This window comes from Pollachius pollachius, assembly GCF_949987615.1.
Source record: "Pollachius pollachius genome assembly, chromosome: 8".
NCBI classification, from domain to species: Eukaryota; Metazoa; Chordata; class Actinopteri; order Gadiformes; family Gadidae; genus Pollachius; species Pollachius pollachius.
Window position 1 is genome coordinate 9,203,366 of NC_136941.1, and position 15,908 is coordinate 9,219,273.

General features: G+C 42.3%; 1 protein-coding gene across 6 annotated transcripts in view; it reads left to right on the plus strand.

Annotated features, from left to right (window-relative positions):
- Positions 1 to 13,773, plus strand: part of LOC307079300 (voltage-gated potassium channel subunit beta-2-like) — a gene marked incomplete at its 5' end in the record, with an annotated part of 31,779 nt that extends 18,006 nt beyond the window's left edge. For 4 of the 6 annotated variants that reach the window (XM_079741549.1, XM_079741550.1, XM_079741546.1 and 1 more), the window contains 13 exons: positions 3,909 to 3,952; positions 4,236 to 4,273; positions 4,440 to 4,519; positions 5,237 to 5,281; positions 5,636 to 5,680; positions 5,846 to 5,889; positions 6,091 to 6,177; positions 8,683 to 8,768; positions 9,587 to 9,707; positions 10,005 to 10,099; positions 10,965 to 11,085; positions 12,332 to 12,420; positions 13,286 to 13,773. In XM_079741549.1, the coding sequence (XP_079597675.1) occupies positions 3,909 to 3,952; positions 4,236 to 4,273; positions 4,440 to 4,519; positions 5,237 to 5,281; positions 5,636 to 5,680; positions 5,846 to 5,889; positions 6,091 to 6,177; positions 8,683 to 8,768; positions 9,587 to 9,707; positions 10,005 to 10,099; positions 10,965 to 11,085; positions 12,332 to 12,420; positions 13,286 to 13,375 (985 nt within the window). In that variant the 3' untranslated portion in view covers positions 13,376 to 13,773. Of the gene's footprint in view, positions 1 to 3,908; positions 3,953 to 4,235; positions 4,274 to 4,439; positions 4,520 to 5,236; positions 5,282 to 5,635; positions 5,681 to 5,845; positions 5,890 to 6,090; positions 6,178 to 7,404; positions 7,450 to 8,682; positions 8,769 to 9,586; positions 9,708 to 10,004; positions 10,100 to 10,964; positions 11,086 to 12,331; positions 12,421 to 13,285 lie in introns of all 6 variants that reach the window. The other 2 variants (XM_079741545.1, XM_079741547.1) reach the window with 1 other exon arrangement.
- Between the last annotated feature and the right edge of the window lie 2,135 nt (positions 13,774 to 15,908).

The window sequence follows — 15,908 nt, forward strand, 5'->3', positions numbered from 1 at the left end:
CATGTCAAAAAGAAAACATGGAAACCTACTTACAAATTTCGGATTTATAAAGAAATCGAAGACGAATGAGTCTGAGTAGCAGCAAGAGGCGAGTTCTTCGGCAGATGCTAGCTGTGATATATGTGTATATATGTGCTGCCATAAGGCAAGTAGGCATACAGGCTTGTAATAATGGATGTGTTTTGAGTAAGTCCTCGCTCTGAGGCACGCGCAAGCACCCATATAACCCATATAAGTGAGCCCCCCCGAAAGCCGCGGTATAGTTCGCACACTGCAAGTAGGGGTGTACGGTATAAACGGTATAGAAAGTACACCGGCGTGAAATTGCGGTATGGATTGGGCGTTTTCAATTCGGCGCAACGTTACTTTTCCCAGGGACAGATTTGACAGCGACACTGCCTTCTCGGGCAGTATGCTATTGTGCAAGCACGCAGGCGCGCTTGCTGCGCGCCTTCGGGCTTGCGCAATAGTCCCTTCACAAGCTCTCATTCCACACCGTATGAGACAAACGCTGCTAGCTCGAAGTTATCTCTGCATCTCAGACATCGCTTCCGCAGGCATTTTCCAAAGCCAGTCCTTACGAAAAAAAAAAGCCAGCGGTGGAACGAGATAAGGAACGCCATCACTGTTTACCTGTGTAAGGACATGGTTCCCTTTCCAAATGTCAATAGAAAGTGCTTTAAAGAGATGGTCAAAACACTCGATCCCAGGGACGCGTTGCCTGCCCGCACACACTTCAGCCAAATTGAGATGCTATACGGCAAGGTCTGCGAGCAAGTGGAGAAAGAAATGCATACTATTAAACATTAATGTTTTCAGAGATGGAAGTAACTTGAGAAAATATGTTGCTTTTTTTTTTTGTTGCCTTTTTGCTGCCTAACCAGTATTTTACCCCTTCAGAAGCATTTATATCGAAATAAGAAGATACAATTAATTAACATACTGTGATATAATACCGTTACCGTCTATGCCTCCAATCATACCGTGATATACATTTTAGTCCACACCGTACAGCCCTACTTGCAACTGCTTTAAGAGGGATGTTTGAAGTCCAGATAGTAGAAACAATATTTTTCATCGTAGATCAGGCATAATAATAATACATTTTCCCAGTAAAATTACCTCTGACTGTCTAGAATCAGCATGTTATGTGATCCGAATGGCCAGTGTTGCTGACACATGTCTAAATCTTCACGTTCACGGCAGATTACTAAATACTTCAGTTCACAAGTTCCCTAATATCATCTGCACATGGAGCTTAGATATAACAGCACAGTTTTTTACAGATGGATGTGGCACAATCAATTCCCAGTCAAAGAAAGCTAATTTATTAAGTTGAAAGTACCAGAACATACAATGTTGGAGAACTACTACAGGGCAATGCTTCTCATAGCCATTTACTTCAACATTTTGTCGAGTTTGGCCTACGTGTGTGTGTGTGTGTGTGTGTGTGTGTGTGTGTGTGTGTGTGTGTGTGTTTGTGTGTGTGTGTGTGTGCGTGCACGTGTCAACCTGTCGGTGCCATGTGTGGATGTGTGTACCCGTAGACTGTGCGATGTTTAAGAACACATTTCACACCGTGTCTATTTTTAAATGAAATGAATGTCATTCGCTTCTTGTTGATGTTTAAGTGCCTGGATCTACTCATCACTACTTGGAGAATGTGGCACGTTTATAAACCAAACAAAAAGGTTCTCTGCGGCTGGCTTCAATCTCCTGTCGCAGCGCACGTTCTTGGTCCGAACTTCACAAAGAAAAGGTGTGAAGGTCATGTTACACACACTCGCACACACACGGTGAACACAGTCGGTCGTCACTTTCACAGAACTGATTGCGTATCCTTTTGGTGGTTGCCAAAGCGTTTGTTTGTGTGTGTTCATGGTTGCACATCGTCATATAAAATAGCAAAAGGCCTACTAATGCTACTGTATAAATACACATGGTATTACAAAAATAAATGCTAGTGTAAATTATTTATTGTATAAACTGATATATTAATACGAATGGTATTACAAAATAAATGCACATGCTATTATATATTGTGTATACTAATATATTAATACAAATGGTACCACAAGGAGAAATGCCCATGCTTTTATGCATGGTATATTGTATGCTAATAAGTGGTGATACAATGTGGAGTAGAAGTGATACAGCCAGCTGTCAATCAACAGTGCCAGTGTGTTAGAAAAAAACGATGCGTGTGTGGGTTTTAGACTCACATTATCAACACCTCTTCAGGAGCCTGTTTCAGACACAAACCACACAAGAGATAGCTTGGGGCCATTGGCCTACTGTTATAGCTACACACTTTATCACATCATAAAGAATATTATGAAAGATAGCTGTGAAATGTTGCTTGTTGCTGGAATATCGCGTTAAAGTTTTGCTCGTTGACTCGTCAGCATTACCCGATCAAGAAGCTACTTTTTAGGCTTAGTCTTAAAAATGTCATAAAATAATTGAATTGTAGTTTCCCTTCATTTTCCCATACTCAGCTGTTTGTGTTTGGGCTGTGAGGTTTATTTATTTCTTTTATTAGGTTATTAATTTTGTGTGATAATTTTTCGAGCACACAACCTTCGAGTCACTCCGCATTCATACTTACACACACACAAAGACACAATTGAGAAGCACCCCAAAGGCTGTCCTAGGATGTTCCACGCTCTCCTCCTCCAGCTGATGGCTGAAGTCAGCCAGCATGTTGTCTCTTCTTTAATCCATTCAAGGAACCTCACAGTGTCCTTTGTGTTCTCGTGGCTTCACCCAACCCAAGGTCTTTTTTATTACACATCCTTGAAGGCCACTGAGTACATCTAGCTTTTGAATGTTTGAATGCATTCAAGCTGAAGCATTTCAGCTGAAATGAGAGAGAGTGAGAGTGGGAGTGCTGGTACAATGGCATGTAATTAACTTTCAGGACTGGGAGATGTAGGTGTTGTGGTCCAGTGAGCTGTGACTAGAGACACGCTTCTGTCGGACTCAGTGTCGGACATGTTTGAGGTTCGCTTGTGTTGGTCTACATCGTGCGAGCCGAAGAAAAGAAAGTCAAAGAATTGGATTTTGTATCGATAGCATTTGGACTTTGTAGTGTAATTATAAGAAAACAACGAATATGATATTGTTTACTTATACTGGACATTATCAGGAAACTTGAAGAAGAATGAATAATCAAATGATTATTATTATTATACAGAAGTATCCTCATTCTTTCCCTCTTCATGCCACCTTTACATTGATTGTCACCTTATTTTGGCCATCACACATAAAGGGGCTGTTGGTTAGATTTAGGAGTTCAGACACCATTGCAGTGTTTTGAGTTAAATGAGGGGAATAAAAATATGGTTTCCTGAATGAAGTTCGGAATACTGTGGCTCATTGCTGAATACAAAATAATATATGCAGTTGTAATTTATGCTCCTTTTTAAACATGTCAAGAAGAGAAGAGAGAAAAACTGGCTAGCTAATTAACTACAAAAAATATGTTAAATTCAGCATATCGCTATCAGAGAAAATAGACAATAAAACATAAACAACATAAACAACACATGTTGCATAATTATGCCTTCGGAAAACTCACTGAAATTATAACCCTTTTCCAACCTTTAATTCAAACAGAGGTTAACATCCAATTTAGTACTGAGAAAGCGTTCAATCATTTTTTTAACAAATCTGGAAAGTTGGGAAGTTGATCGGTTGCCAGTAATTGTCAAGCTATTTCCCTTGAACCCAAGTTTGCCACTAGTTCACTCCTTCTTTAGTACCTACAGTACTACCTCCAAATATAGCTCTATATTCGTTTTGGGTTTGGATTATTCTCACTTTCACAAATGCTTTGTAAAAAAAAATGATACATATAGATGTTGGATGTCTTAACTGAAGAGTTTAATATATTTTTTTTCTTACAGAAATCTTGGGAAATCTGGATTACGGGTCTCCTGTCTTGGATTAGGTGAGCTCACTCTCTCTCTCTCTCTCTTTCTCTTTCTCTCTCTCTCTCCCTATGTCGATGCCTCTCTCTCTCTCTTTCTCTCTCTCTCTCTCTCTCTCTCCCTATGTCTATGCCTCTCCGTCTCTCTCTCTCTCTCCCTATGTCTATGCCTCTCCGTCTCTCTCTCTCTCTTTCGCTCTCTCTCTCTCTCTCTCTCCCTATGTCGATGCCTCTCTCTCCGTCTCTCTCTCTCTCTCTCTCTCTCTCTCTCTCTGTAACCACTTTCTTCTTCTCTGTGTTGCAGGGACGTGGGTGACGTTTGGGGGCCAGATATCAGATGAGGTAGGATAAAAAAGGAGTAATTTAATCCCAATTCTCATTCCAATATGGAAAGCCTGTCAGAGAAAAATGAATTTTACCGAACATTATAAAGAGTCTCACATTTCCTCATACGACATGTGGTACGAGTCAGATGAAAAATGAATAAGGGTTGTTTTTGTCTCTCAAGATGGCAGAGGAGCTGCTGACGCTGGCCTATGACAACGGCATCAACCTGTTCGACACCGCAGAGGTTTACGCTGCCGGGAAGTGAGTTTCGCACCGGCAACCCATCATACAACCCGGACAGGAAAACGCAGGATACATATACAGGAAACACACATGCATACACACACAGAAACAAACATATTCACGCAGACACATATACTCTCACACACACAACCACATAAACACACCCACTCACATGTACACACGCAGGTGTGCACACGCGCACACCCACTCACGCACACAGAGTCATGGATGTATACTAATAAACAGAAGGATAGACGGACACACGCGTGGATAGGTTGATAGAGGGGAGGAGAGGTGGAAGGTAGATAGACGTGTTTGACATTCTAAATCAGATCATTGTCCATCCCCCAGGACTCTGACAGAACGTTTGGGGTTAATGCATGTCACAGCAATGTTGCTATAATGGGCTTTAAGGACCCAATCCTTAACATGACATTAAACCATTGAAAGTCCTTCCAATGGTGGGTACACAATTTACAAAGCAGCACAGGAAATCATTGAGGGGAATTTGCAGCAGTCGGCTCAGTTTAAACTCTGGGGAAATCGTAATTATCCAGTTGAGGCAAATACCATTGTTAGTGCAATCTATGTAGTTGTATGTGTGTGTGTGTATGTGTGTGTGTGTGTGTGTGTGTGTGTGTGCGTGTGTGTGTGTGTGTGTGAGACAGCTTTGATTTCTTCAGCGATCCTGCTTGTAAATCTGGCCAATAATTTAAATCTGCCTCTCTTTCACAGGGCTGAGCTTGTCTTGGGAAGAATTATCAAAAAGAAGGGATGGCGGTAGGGTGATCAGCCTCATTCATACAAAGAGAATATGGAATCCCTTTTCACTCATCATGGGATGTTTATTCATTGTAACAGGAGACATTATGAACTACTACCATTCATTCATTGACCTGTTAAGGATGAATGATAAGAGGATAATCATTAACCTTATCAATGGTGTAGAATCTGAAGAGGAGCATCTGGTGAATTAATGTGCACCTGATATATGAATGTACACCTGATAAATATGAACATTTGGAATAGTGATCAAAAAAATAACGACATAACAGTCTGCATGATAAGATAACCTTTACTACCTAACAAAAGGTACGAAAACGTTTCATGAGTCAACTTTGCTTTCACACACAGGCGCTCCAGTTTAGTCATCACAACCAAGATTTTCTGGGGAGGAAAGTATGTACTCTGTTCTGTTTTAATTTATAGTTTTTTTTCTTAAAATGAGTTGCTGTCAGGCAGTTTGGTATAGCTTTATGCTAACAGAAGTTATGGTAATTTCTCTAAGTGTTTTGTATTCAAAGCCAGTTAAAATGCCTTCTTTCTTTCTGACTATTTTCGCAGGGCGGAAACAGAAAGAGGCTTGTCTAGGAAACACATCATTGAAGGTGAAACGTTTCCAGATGTGTTTTGTTTCCCCCAGTTTAGCTAGAAGAGGAAGGAAATCATTCTAATGCAACAAGAAATCTAATAGTCATTGTATTTAGTTTGGTGGCGTGTAACAGGACACCCTGAAATTGATAGCAAACGTCCAGCAATGGCAAGGCAACACTAAGTAATATGATCTTTGTTTTCCTTCCATAACGTAGGTCTTAGGGCGTCCCTAGAAAGACTTCAGCTGGAGTATGTGGACGTGGTCTTTGCCAACCGGCCGGATCCCAACACACCCATGGAAGGTAGGGTCATGTATGATAACAGATGCATTTGACGCAACCAGCCTCAGACGTCCAGATATCTCTTTGTACGGCAGAGATCCAGGGCCAGAGAGAGCATGAACTGATTCTGGCCATTTTGGTCAGATAATCACTCTCCACCCGGTGGTTGGTGGGGTCTACAACTTGTTTACGGCACAGATGCCATGCGCCCCAGCAACTCCTATCTACAACTTATAACAAGGTGTTGTGTGTCAATGTGCAAGCCTTATTACACCCAAGGCTGGGAATACTTATTCCATGGCATCCAATACATGGGTGTGGGGGGTGGTAGAATTCCCTCTACTGGCCTGCCGAAGCTGGTCGGGGTGCAGTCAACCTGACCGATGCGCGACCTTGACAAATCGGACTGTTGAAGTCTTTGTTCTGGGACTGCCGACCTTCAAAGTAATTCCCCTGAAAACACCATCAGAGCAGAGCCCTGAAGCCCTAGTATAATGTAGGACAACAGGTTTGTTGGTATTTTGCCTAGTTTTCACCGAGCAGTGTGGTTCGGTGCGGTGCGGCTCGGAGCGGGACAGCCCGGTTGCGCTTAATCTGGCTCGCGTTTCCACCGCCGATAGTATCCTTATGGTAGGGCGGGTTTTAAGGCGATAGCCGCGGCAGCTACGTAAGCATCGTGACATCATAGCAGCGAGACACAGTGTAGCCTGCTAATAAATTCAATTAAAAAGAAGAACGCGACACTTTAAACAAAGAGCGTATCAATGGAGGTCTTCCAAGAAGGACGGTGAACTTTGGCGCAACATTTTCTGCAGCTTTCGCTGTGGCCAGAAATACCTTGCGGGTCCTGTGTTTGTTTGTTTTTATCCCCCTGTTGCCAGAAGTGACGATTCTATTGACAAATCAAGGGACGGCGTGTGTAGCTCCACCTTTATGTCACCTTTCAGACCGCTTGGTACCCCAACAGGGGAGTACCGAAAATTGAGACCCTGCCCAACTTTTGGCAGTGGAAACGCCAATATAAGCGGACCAAGCCGCACCGAACTGAACCGCACTGCGGAAACGAGGCATAAGTTGGTAGTCCATCAAGGTGGCTGTCTGCTTGGTAAAGTTCAAACCCAACAGCCACCTGTTGCTCACCTGTGACCTGACAAAGGCAAAGGTAACCCCAAGGTCAACTATGAACCCCAGGGTCACTCACCAATTCCTCAATCTCACTTTATTTTTCTTTTCTTTTGTTTCGTCCAGGAGATCCATTTCACACACCTAGGTCCAGAAAGTTCGTCATAGAAGGTACTTGGTACCCTCAGCCACCCCTATGAGGAAGCATTTTATGGCAGACATTTAGGAGTAGACTCCCTCCTCTCCTTCGTTCAGCCCTCTATGGATCCCATAAAATGCTGGAATGCGCCCCCTCCCTCCCTTCAAGGGATTGATTTATTGTATCTATAAATTGACTGTAATGTACACCCCTCCCCCCCAGACTGCAGCCCGCCCAGTTTACAACCGTTTGATCCTACCCCGATCTTATCGTCCCACTACAATTAATAATGTTGAATATGCCGTTTTGAGAGAAGTATGTTCATATTGTCTCACTCAACTCCATATCCGATGCTCGTTGATACCATCTGCATCAGTCGGTCCCTGGTCATTTGTTCCAACAACCCAACGCTCCCCTCATAGGGAGCGATACAAATCATCCTGCATGTTCTCCAAGAACAGCATGTTTTTGTAATGAAACATCTTCTCTGGGGCGATGATTTTGAAGATAAAAAACCATAATAAAGGAAGAACTTATTCTCCTCTATTCTGCTGTCCTTGGTTATTAAAGCAGGTCTTGACGACATGTTTTCACAGACAGAGCAATGTTATTCTTCTTATTCTTTGGATTTAGACGAACAAGAACTTTATTATAGAGCATTATAGAGTAGCTTGCAGGTTAGCCACTCAAATATTTTTTACTGGAATTAGCACTGGACTTGTTTTTGTAGCGAACAGTCTAAAGAAATATTTTTAAACAAATTTTCTCAAAAGAATACTATCGCTTTTTTAAGTCAATTTGCTACATAGCCACCCCAAATTGGTTAACCAGGAATGCAACCTTCAAGATGCTCTTCAACCCTGACAAACTGACAGGGATGTGGATACCTGGTGTGATGACCTCTACCTTCTCATGCATTACTGTGTGTTACACCCCGTTGCCTCTGAACATAACCTACTTGTGAGGAGGCAGACCTAAGAATCAGAAGAGAATCTGTTTTTCAAGTTCTTCAGTCTTCCTGCCTGTTGATCCCATTGACATATCTTTCCCTGCTTTGAACAGTTCTCCTTATGTTTTCAGATTGTTGAGTTTCTCTTTCACCCTGCCTTTCTGTATTTCTTTCTGTATCTCTTTCTTTCTCTCTCAGTCCTAAATGTGTTAGCTGGGATTTTCGTCCATCAACAAACTGAATATGTCCTGTATTATTAACAAGGTATCTGACCAATAGCTGATGCTCTTTGTGTGTAATCTGTTGTGATTGGCAGAGACGGTGAGGGCCATGACCCATGTGATCAACCAGGGGATGGCGATGTACTGGGGCACGTCACGCTGGAGCGCAATGGAGATCATGGTGAGAATATCCAAATATAACTAGAAAATGCATTTCCTGCAGAAAGTGTGGTGAGTGCTGTAATGCAAAGTGAGGTTGAAAATATGTTTTAATAAAGCCACATAGTTTAAAACATAAAGAAATGTTGAATGGCTTAAATCAAGTGAAAAGATTTGAACAAAGTCTAAATGGAGTAAACAATGTTAACATGCCCACCATTTAAAAAATATCTAGCTTCAACGGAAGACCAACTGAAAGTATACAAAGCGGGTATGAAATTAAACTGTTGATTCTGAAAAAACTGATATCGAAAATCTGTTTGATAAATATATTTGAAGATCAAAGTGTGTCGGTTATTCAAATGTTTGAACAAAAGTTAATGGTTCAAAATTTACAAAGTTACAAAGTCTGAAGTAGTTGAAGTGTTGGAGAATGGGTGAATCCTTTGAATGGTAGTGCGCGATTCCAATCTAGTCTCTAGGGGAAAAATTGTGGAAGGGGTAGGGTCCCAAAACTCCATTGTACAATAAAGAAAGAAAGTTGAGAAAGAAAGAAAAAGAAAGTAATAATAAAACAGCACTTTGTGGCGAAGGGTGGTTGATGTTGTCGTTCATCTTTAGAAGACAGCAAATTATTGTGTCATTATGATTAATGACACTATTTTAACCTTTGACTGTTGTTCTGTGTTTTTGCAACTCTTCCCTCCGCCCAGCAAAGACCTAGAAATGGGAGGGAATGACGTCAAGCAAAGAACCACAGGCTTGCCTCGAACCATGGTCACTATGTGTGTTGTGATGGTCCCTCTTTGTGTGTGTGTGTGTGTGTGTGTGTGTTTGCAGGAGGCGTACTCTGTGGCGCGGCAGTTCAACCTGATCCCGCCCATCTGTGAGCAGGCTGAGTACCACATGTTCCAGAGGGAGAAGGTGGAGGTGCAGCTGCCGGAGCTCTATCACAAGATAGGTGAGCGGCCAGAGAAAGGACCCACGGCCGTAGAACAAGGCATGGTGATGTTATCAAGACATGTATATTTAATGTAGAGGGCTTGATACCCTTTCAAAACATCTGGGTACACTCTACTCTGAACTATATAATGTAACGTAATATTAATTATGGATCAAATTGAAAGAAAGTCATGTATATTTATATATAAATAAATCTATGTGTGTGTTTTATGTTATATTTTTTATTTATATTATTCATACGAGGCAGCACTATATGTGTGTGTGTGTGTGTGTGTGTGTGTGTGTGTGTCTGCAGGGGTGGGAGCCATGACGTGGTCTCCCCTGGCATGTGGAATCATCTCTGGGAAGTACACCAGCGGCGTGCCTGCCTTCTCCCGGGCATCCCTCAAGGTACGCCCCCTCGCTCTGAGCCATTTGAATAACTCGTTATTATGATCAGCTGGCCGATCAGAAACTGATATTTACATTAACATTACCATTCATGCTTTTTGTTTCCATAGTTCATCTAAATTCTTCTCTACAATCAAATGTTTTATTATTAGTACAATTATTTGTAATACTATTGTTTTATTTAATTGTATTTTATGTTGATCTAGGTTGGTCTTATGTTTTTTTCTGTTTTCATCTACCGTGACTATGGGAGAACATTCCCACTATTTGTGTGACAGCCTTTCAATTATTATACTTATTATATTTGTATTCAATTTAATACAAATAGAGCTCAGAGCTCAAGCAAACACAACGATAGATTTATAACTGCAAGCTAAATATTCCAACTCACACGATTATGTTTGTCCGTCTAAGATAGATAGCACCTCTTAATTTGATGACTCAGTCAACTGTGGCATTTAACAGTGCACAGTTCTTCTGATAAAACACATTGTGATGACTCATCACTTCAGAGAAGGGACATCAAAAAATTGGTCTTTTGAAATCTAAGTGGATGATCATTTCACTCGACTGGTTAGGAGTGCTGGCACTAGACAACAGTTGGCTAAACAGTTGTGATCTTTAGTTATTTGGTATGTTGTAGTCTCAAAGAGCTCCACTAAACTCTGTGCTACAAGGGAAAATGTGAAAGATGAACTTATACATCTATGATTTTTTTTTAATAAAATGACATACAATAACACACAATACAGTTAGGAATAACCACAGGTGAAATAAAGAATAATATGCATATATATACACAGTATATACACACAACAATGTACATTAAATCTAAACATTGTTGTACTCTATACTGTGTTGCCAGGGTTACCAGTGGATGAAGGACAAGATTCTGAGTGAAGAGGGCCGTCGCCAGCAGGCCAAGCTGAAGGAACTGCTGGCCATCGCTGAGCGCCTCGGATGCACCCTCCCCCAGCTCGCTATCGGTACTACAACTATACTAATATACACCCTCCCCCAGCTCGCTATCGGTACTACAACTATACTAATATACACCCTCCCCCAGCTCGCTATCGGTACTACAACTATACTAATATACACCCTCCCCCAGCTTGCTATCGGTACTACAACTATACTAATATACACTCAGTACTACTACAGCCTCCCCCAGCTCGCTATCGGTACTACAACTATACTAATATACACCCTCCCCCAGCTCGCTATCGGTACTACAACTATACTAATATACACCCTCCCCCAGCTCGCTATCGGTACTACAACTATACTAATATACACCCTCCCCCAGCTCGCTATCGGTACTACAACTATACTAATATACACCCTCCCCCAGCTCGCTATCGGTACTACAACTATACTAATATACACTCAGTACTACTACAGCCTCCCCCAGCTCGCTATCGGTACTACAACTATACTAATATACACCCTCCCCCAGCTCGCTATCGGTACTACAACTATACTAATATACACCCTCCCCCAGCTCGCTATCGGTACTACAACTATACTAATATACACCCTCCCCCAGCTCGCTATCGGTACTACAACTATACTTATATGCTACACTCAAAGTACTACTAAACCCCCCCCCCCCCCCCCCCTCCGAGCTGGCTATCGGTACTACAACTATTCTTTTATACACTAAACTACAGCACATCATTACACATAAACTACACTTGCAGCACTACTACTACTATGGATAACTCTCTGTGGAGTTTGTCATGTCCAGCAGCCCAGATGGCCCAACCTCCGACATATGGTCTTCTCCCTCATGTGCTTCCCTCACCCACCTCTCCCTTTCCCTCCCTCCAACATGTCCCCCTCCCAAGTGGTGTCTCTCCTTCCTCCCTTTCCCCATCTCCATCCCTTCGTCTTGCCTCAGGGGTCATGTTTCTCCCTCTTGCCCAACACACACAGCAGTCAACGTAAACCGAAAACAACCCCAACCCACATTCAGAGATTTGGAAACTGATTTGACTTTGATTTGACTAACATTACCGATACACTATACCAGCGTCAGACACTGTCAGCGTCAGATGCTGCAGGTAAACCAGGTAAACCAATCACTTGATTCAAATCAGATATCCAGGAAGATGTTCTAGATCAGAAAAAAGGGTGTGTGTTTCGATAATACATACGTAACCTAAATGTCAGCCAGTCAGCGAGTGTAGTCCTTCTCTGAAGCTAGTTCTGCTCTGTGCCTTGTTCCTCTAGCCTGGTGCCTGAGGAACGATGGGGTCAGTTCTGTCCTTCTGGGGGCCTCCAGTGCTGACCAGCTTTTGGAGAACATTGGAGCCATACAGGTAAATCATGGGCCTCCATGTTGACTCTTGGTCTCTTCCAACACAGACACAATAACATAGCATAAACATAACAATAAAATGATCGGATTCAATGGAAGTACAGACTGGAACCTTACACAACACAGGCCAGTAAATTCCACCAAAGTAGTTAGAAAGGGAGGGGTGGGGGTATTCAGTCCACGTCATTGCTATTTGCTACTCAATTCTACACAATGGACCGTTAATTGTTTAGACCGCAGACATTTGGGTTCGAACCCAGAACCTGGGTTCCCCTCTGCCGCTCTCCTACAAGAGACCTAAAGTTGTGGAACCATACAGGCCGGGATTTGGAACATCCCCGTCCCTCTGTGGCAGTAAAGCGCCAGCTGAACTAGCTGTCCATGCAACAAACATCTGCCTCGTTATGTATTGGCATGTGACTATTTTTTTATAGATGTAGAGAGTGCTATTTTAAGCCTGGGAGGGAAATCTCTTTCCCCCTGAGCGCAGGACCTCATCTGCTGAAGTTGCAGTGTGGGCATCATGTCTGGATAGTTCATCTAGGAAGGCTGGAGTTCCCTCTGTATCCAGTTGCCACTGTATACAAAAAGAGCACCACCTTTTATTGCATATAAATGACACAGATCTTGAAGAATCCTTGGGTTACTGAAATTAGATATTTCTATTGCAATGTATTCCATTAAAACCTTAAAGAAAAGGAAAGTATAGTAAGTAGCACGGCGTATGACTCCCCAGCTAAAAAGCACTGTGGTCAATCCCCAATGTCCCAAGGCTATGAGTAGGCATGCTTGAGCCCAATGTCACAGTCAAAATAAAACCCATAAAGATATTCGTAAGTTCCATGGTCTGGTTCTTACCTCAACAGATTCTTCCGAAGCTCACCTCGTCCATCGTGCACGATGTGGATGGCATTCTGGGGAACAAGCCCTACAGTAAAAAGGACTACAGGTCCTAGACCGCACCGAGCCGAGCGACGACACCCGTTACCATCCAACCACCACCCCGCCCCCTCTGTTTGGGTACCCTCCCCCCCCCCCCCGGGGAGACAACGCACCGGGAGAACTAACGCCGTGAAGGAGAACAGGGTCATAACGATGTAGGACCACCCAACAGGAGAACCGCCCTTTAAGGCTGAGCGTCCACTATAGGCATAACGTTTTATCATCGAGACACACACGCTACGCCACGTGTTTGTTTCTGCTTCTGTGTTTCTTTTGGTTTTTCACATTTAACACAAGAGCTCTAGTCTAGAGTATGCGTTGGGCATTTCCAGCTTCAGCCAGATCCCCTGGCTTAGAAAAGAAGAAAGAGTTGAATAATCAAGGAAAGCTGTGAAACATGTTCCCTGCATTGTTTTCCTCCGATTAACAATTCCTGAAGCACTTCTGAAATAACCACTTTCTTTCACATGGAAGGTTAGTAGTGCTTAGTAAGAAGCCAATATACAGGCAGCCAATATACATCCAAGTATAAACCCCATTTTGCAAAATGTTTTATTGTGCAAATAACCCTAACATACAGGCCTACCATTCTTATTCTAGGCATTGTACTTCCAAAGCCAGGCTGTGGTGCTTTTGAGCTTCACATCAGGGCAGTTCCGTTTAACAATGCCAGCAGGAGCGACACACACTTCCTGTTACTATATTTATGCTTGCTTTACGCTAGTCATAAGATCAAACCTTGGCCTTTCTAGTTGCAATATCTGCCGGCCCCTGTATATTTACGGCGGTACGTCTGCTGAACACCTTCATTCCCCCTCTTCCTCTATCCCAACCCACCACGGCCGGGCTAACAGCCGTCACAGGCCACTTTACAAAGACGCTAGCCTCCGCTTCGCTAGCGCTTGTCGCTTTGAATAACAGCTATGGGGGAGGCTAAGTGCTTTTTTTAACTTTTATATCCTTTTCTTTGTGAGACTGTTTCAACAAAGCGGAGCACTAGCGAACTGTTAACGTGTTATGGACAGGCGCAGTGAACGGGGTAGTAGACCAGTCTGAAGTAGACCAGCCCTTAAGGCTTACACATTGGCCCGAGTAACAAAAATGTATAGACCAGGACTTGGAACCCGCTTCTTCTTTCTTAGTGTTGATCAATTCCTGTCACTTAAATTAAGATAGTATATTGATCCCAGTACAGGGAAATCTGGCACCCCCTAACAAAAGGATTTTGAAGTCCACCTTTTTGTCTTTTCATTAAAAGTAAATCAATTATTCAATATTCAATCATTTAAGCATGCATAGCAAATGCTGTCTCAACAGTGGGCTATTAGTACTGTCTCAGAATGTGTGTAGGGTGTGTGTACATGTGTTTAACCTTCATTTCACATGGTGACATGAGGTCACATACAAATGCCAATGAAAGCACAATTAATCTCTTAATAGTCCACCACAAATACACGCCTGCTGACATGCGCATGGAATAACACACTCTGTTGAGTTTTCTGTATCGAGGAACTGCCAAGAGATGATTCACAAGACCTTCTTGAACTGTTGTGAGCGTTAGAAGCCGTGAGGATCACGTAATGATAGAGATGATGATGTTGTGGCAGGACAGATAAGCATTTTTGCCCATTGGAAATGTGAAAAAATACAGTGGATCATCTTCTCTTGACACGATAGTTACCTGCATTCTAGAAGAAAAAAAATGATTAAATACTGGTCGTTAACGGAAGACGGGGGCAAATTGCATCTTTAGATATTTCCTTTGGATTTGTTGCCCTCTGCTGGTTAACCGCTGTATGAACCATATTTTTCATGGTGCGCTTGAATTAATTTTGTTTGTGTATTTTTGGTCGTTAAGTTTCAGTTTTCCCATTATTTTATTTTTTTATATTCCGATTTTTTTGGTGGGGTAAACTGATCATTATTTTTTTAATATGTAGGACTAATTTCACTCATTATCTTTGAACAACACTTCAAAAGTTAAAATAGTAACAATATTTTTCTCAACCTAGAACATATAGAGTTGTTATACAGGATGGATGGAACATAAGTTATTCATTCCATTATTCATACAACACCAATAAGGACCTCCTGCAGGCCACCTGTGCTGTGCCTCTTGGTGTTCCAGGACTAACACAACTGGGGAGGGTCAACACATTGACAATTTGTTTTTTTGTTTCTGTATTTTTCTTCCTCCCTAACACAAAAAAATCCCCCAAAAAATAACAATAAATGCAGAGTGCAGCAACTGCAGGACTACAGGAGAACCGCTCAGATCTTGACAACGTAGGACTGGTATCAACAACTTTCATTTCAATTTCTATGATTATGTTTTTAAGCTGCTTGAATGACCAACACATGAGTAGATACATCATGGTTATACAGCAAAACAATTAATGAAGCACTTTCTACATTCAGAGCTGATACAAGATAGTTATAAGCTTATGATCTTCCACACAGTGGCTCTTGGGTGATAGGCAGACAATGGCCCATATTCACTCATAGCGCCCATCTTACGCATTAAGTTCCCCACCGAGCTTACGGCTA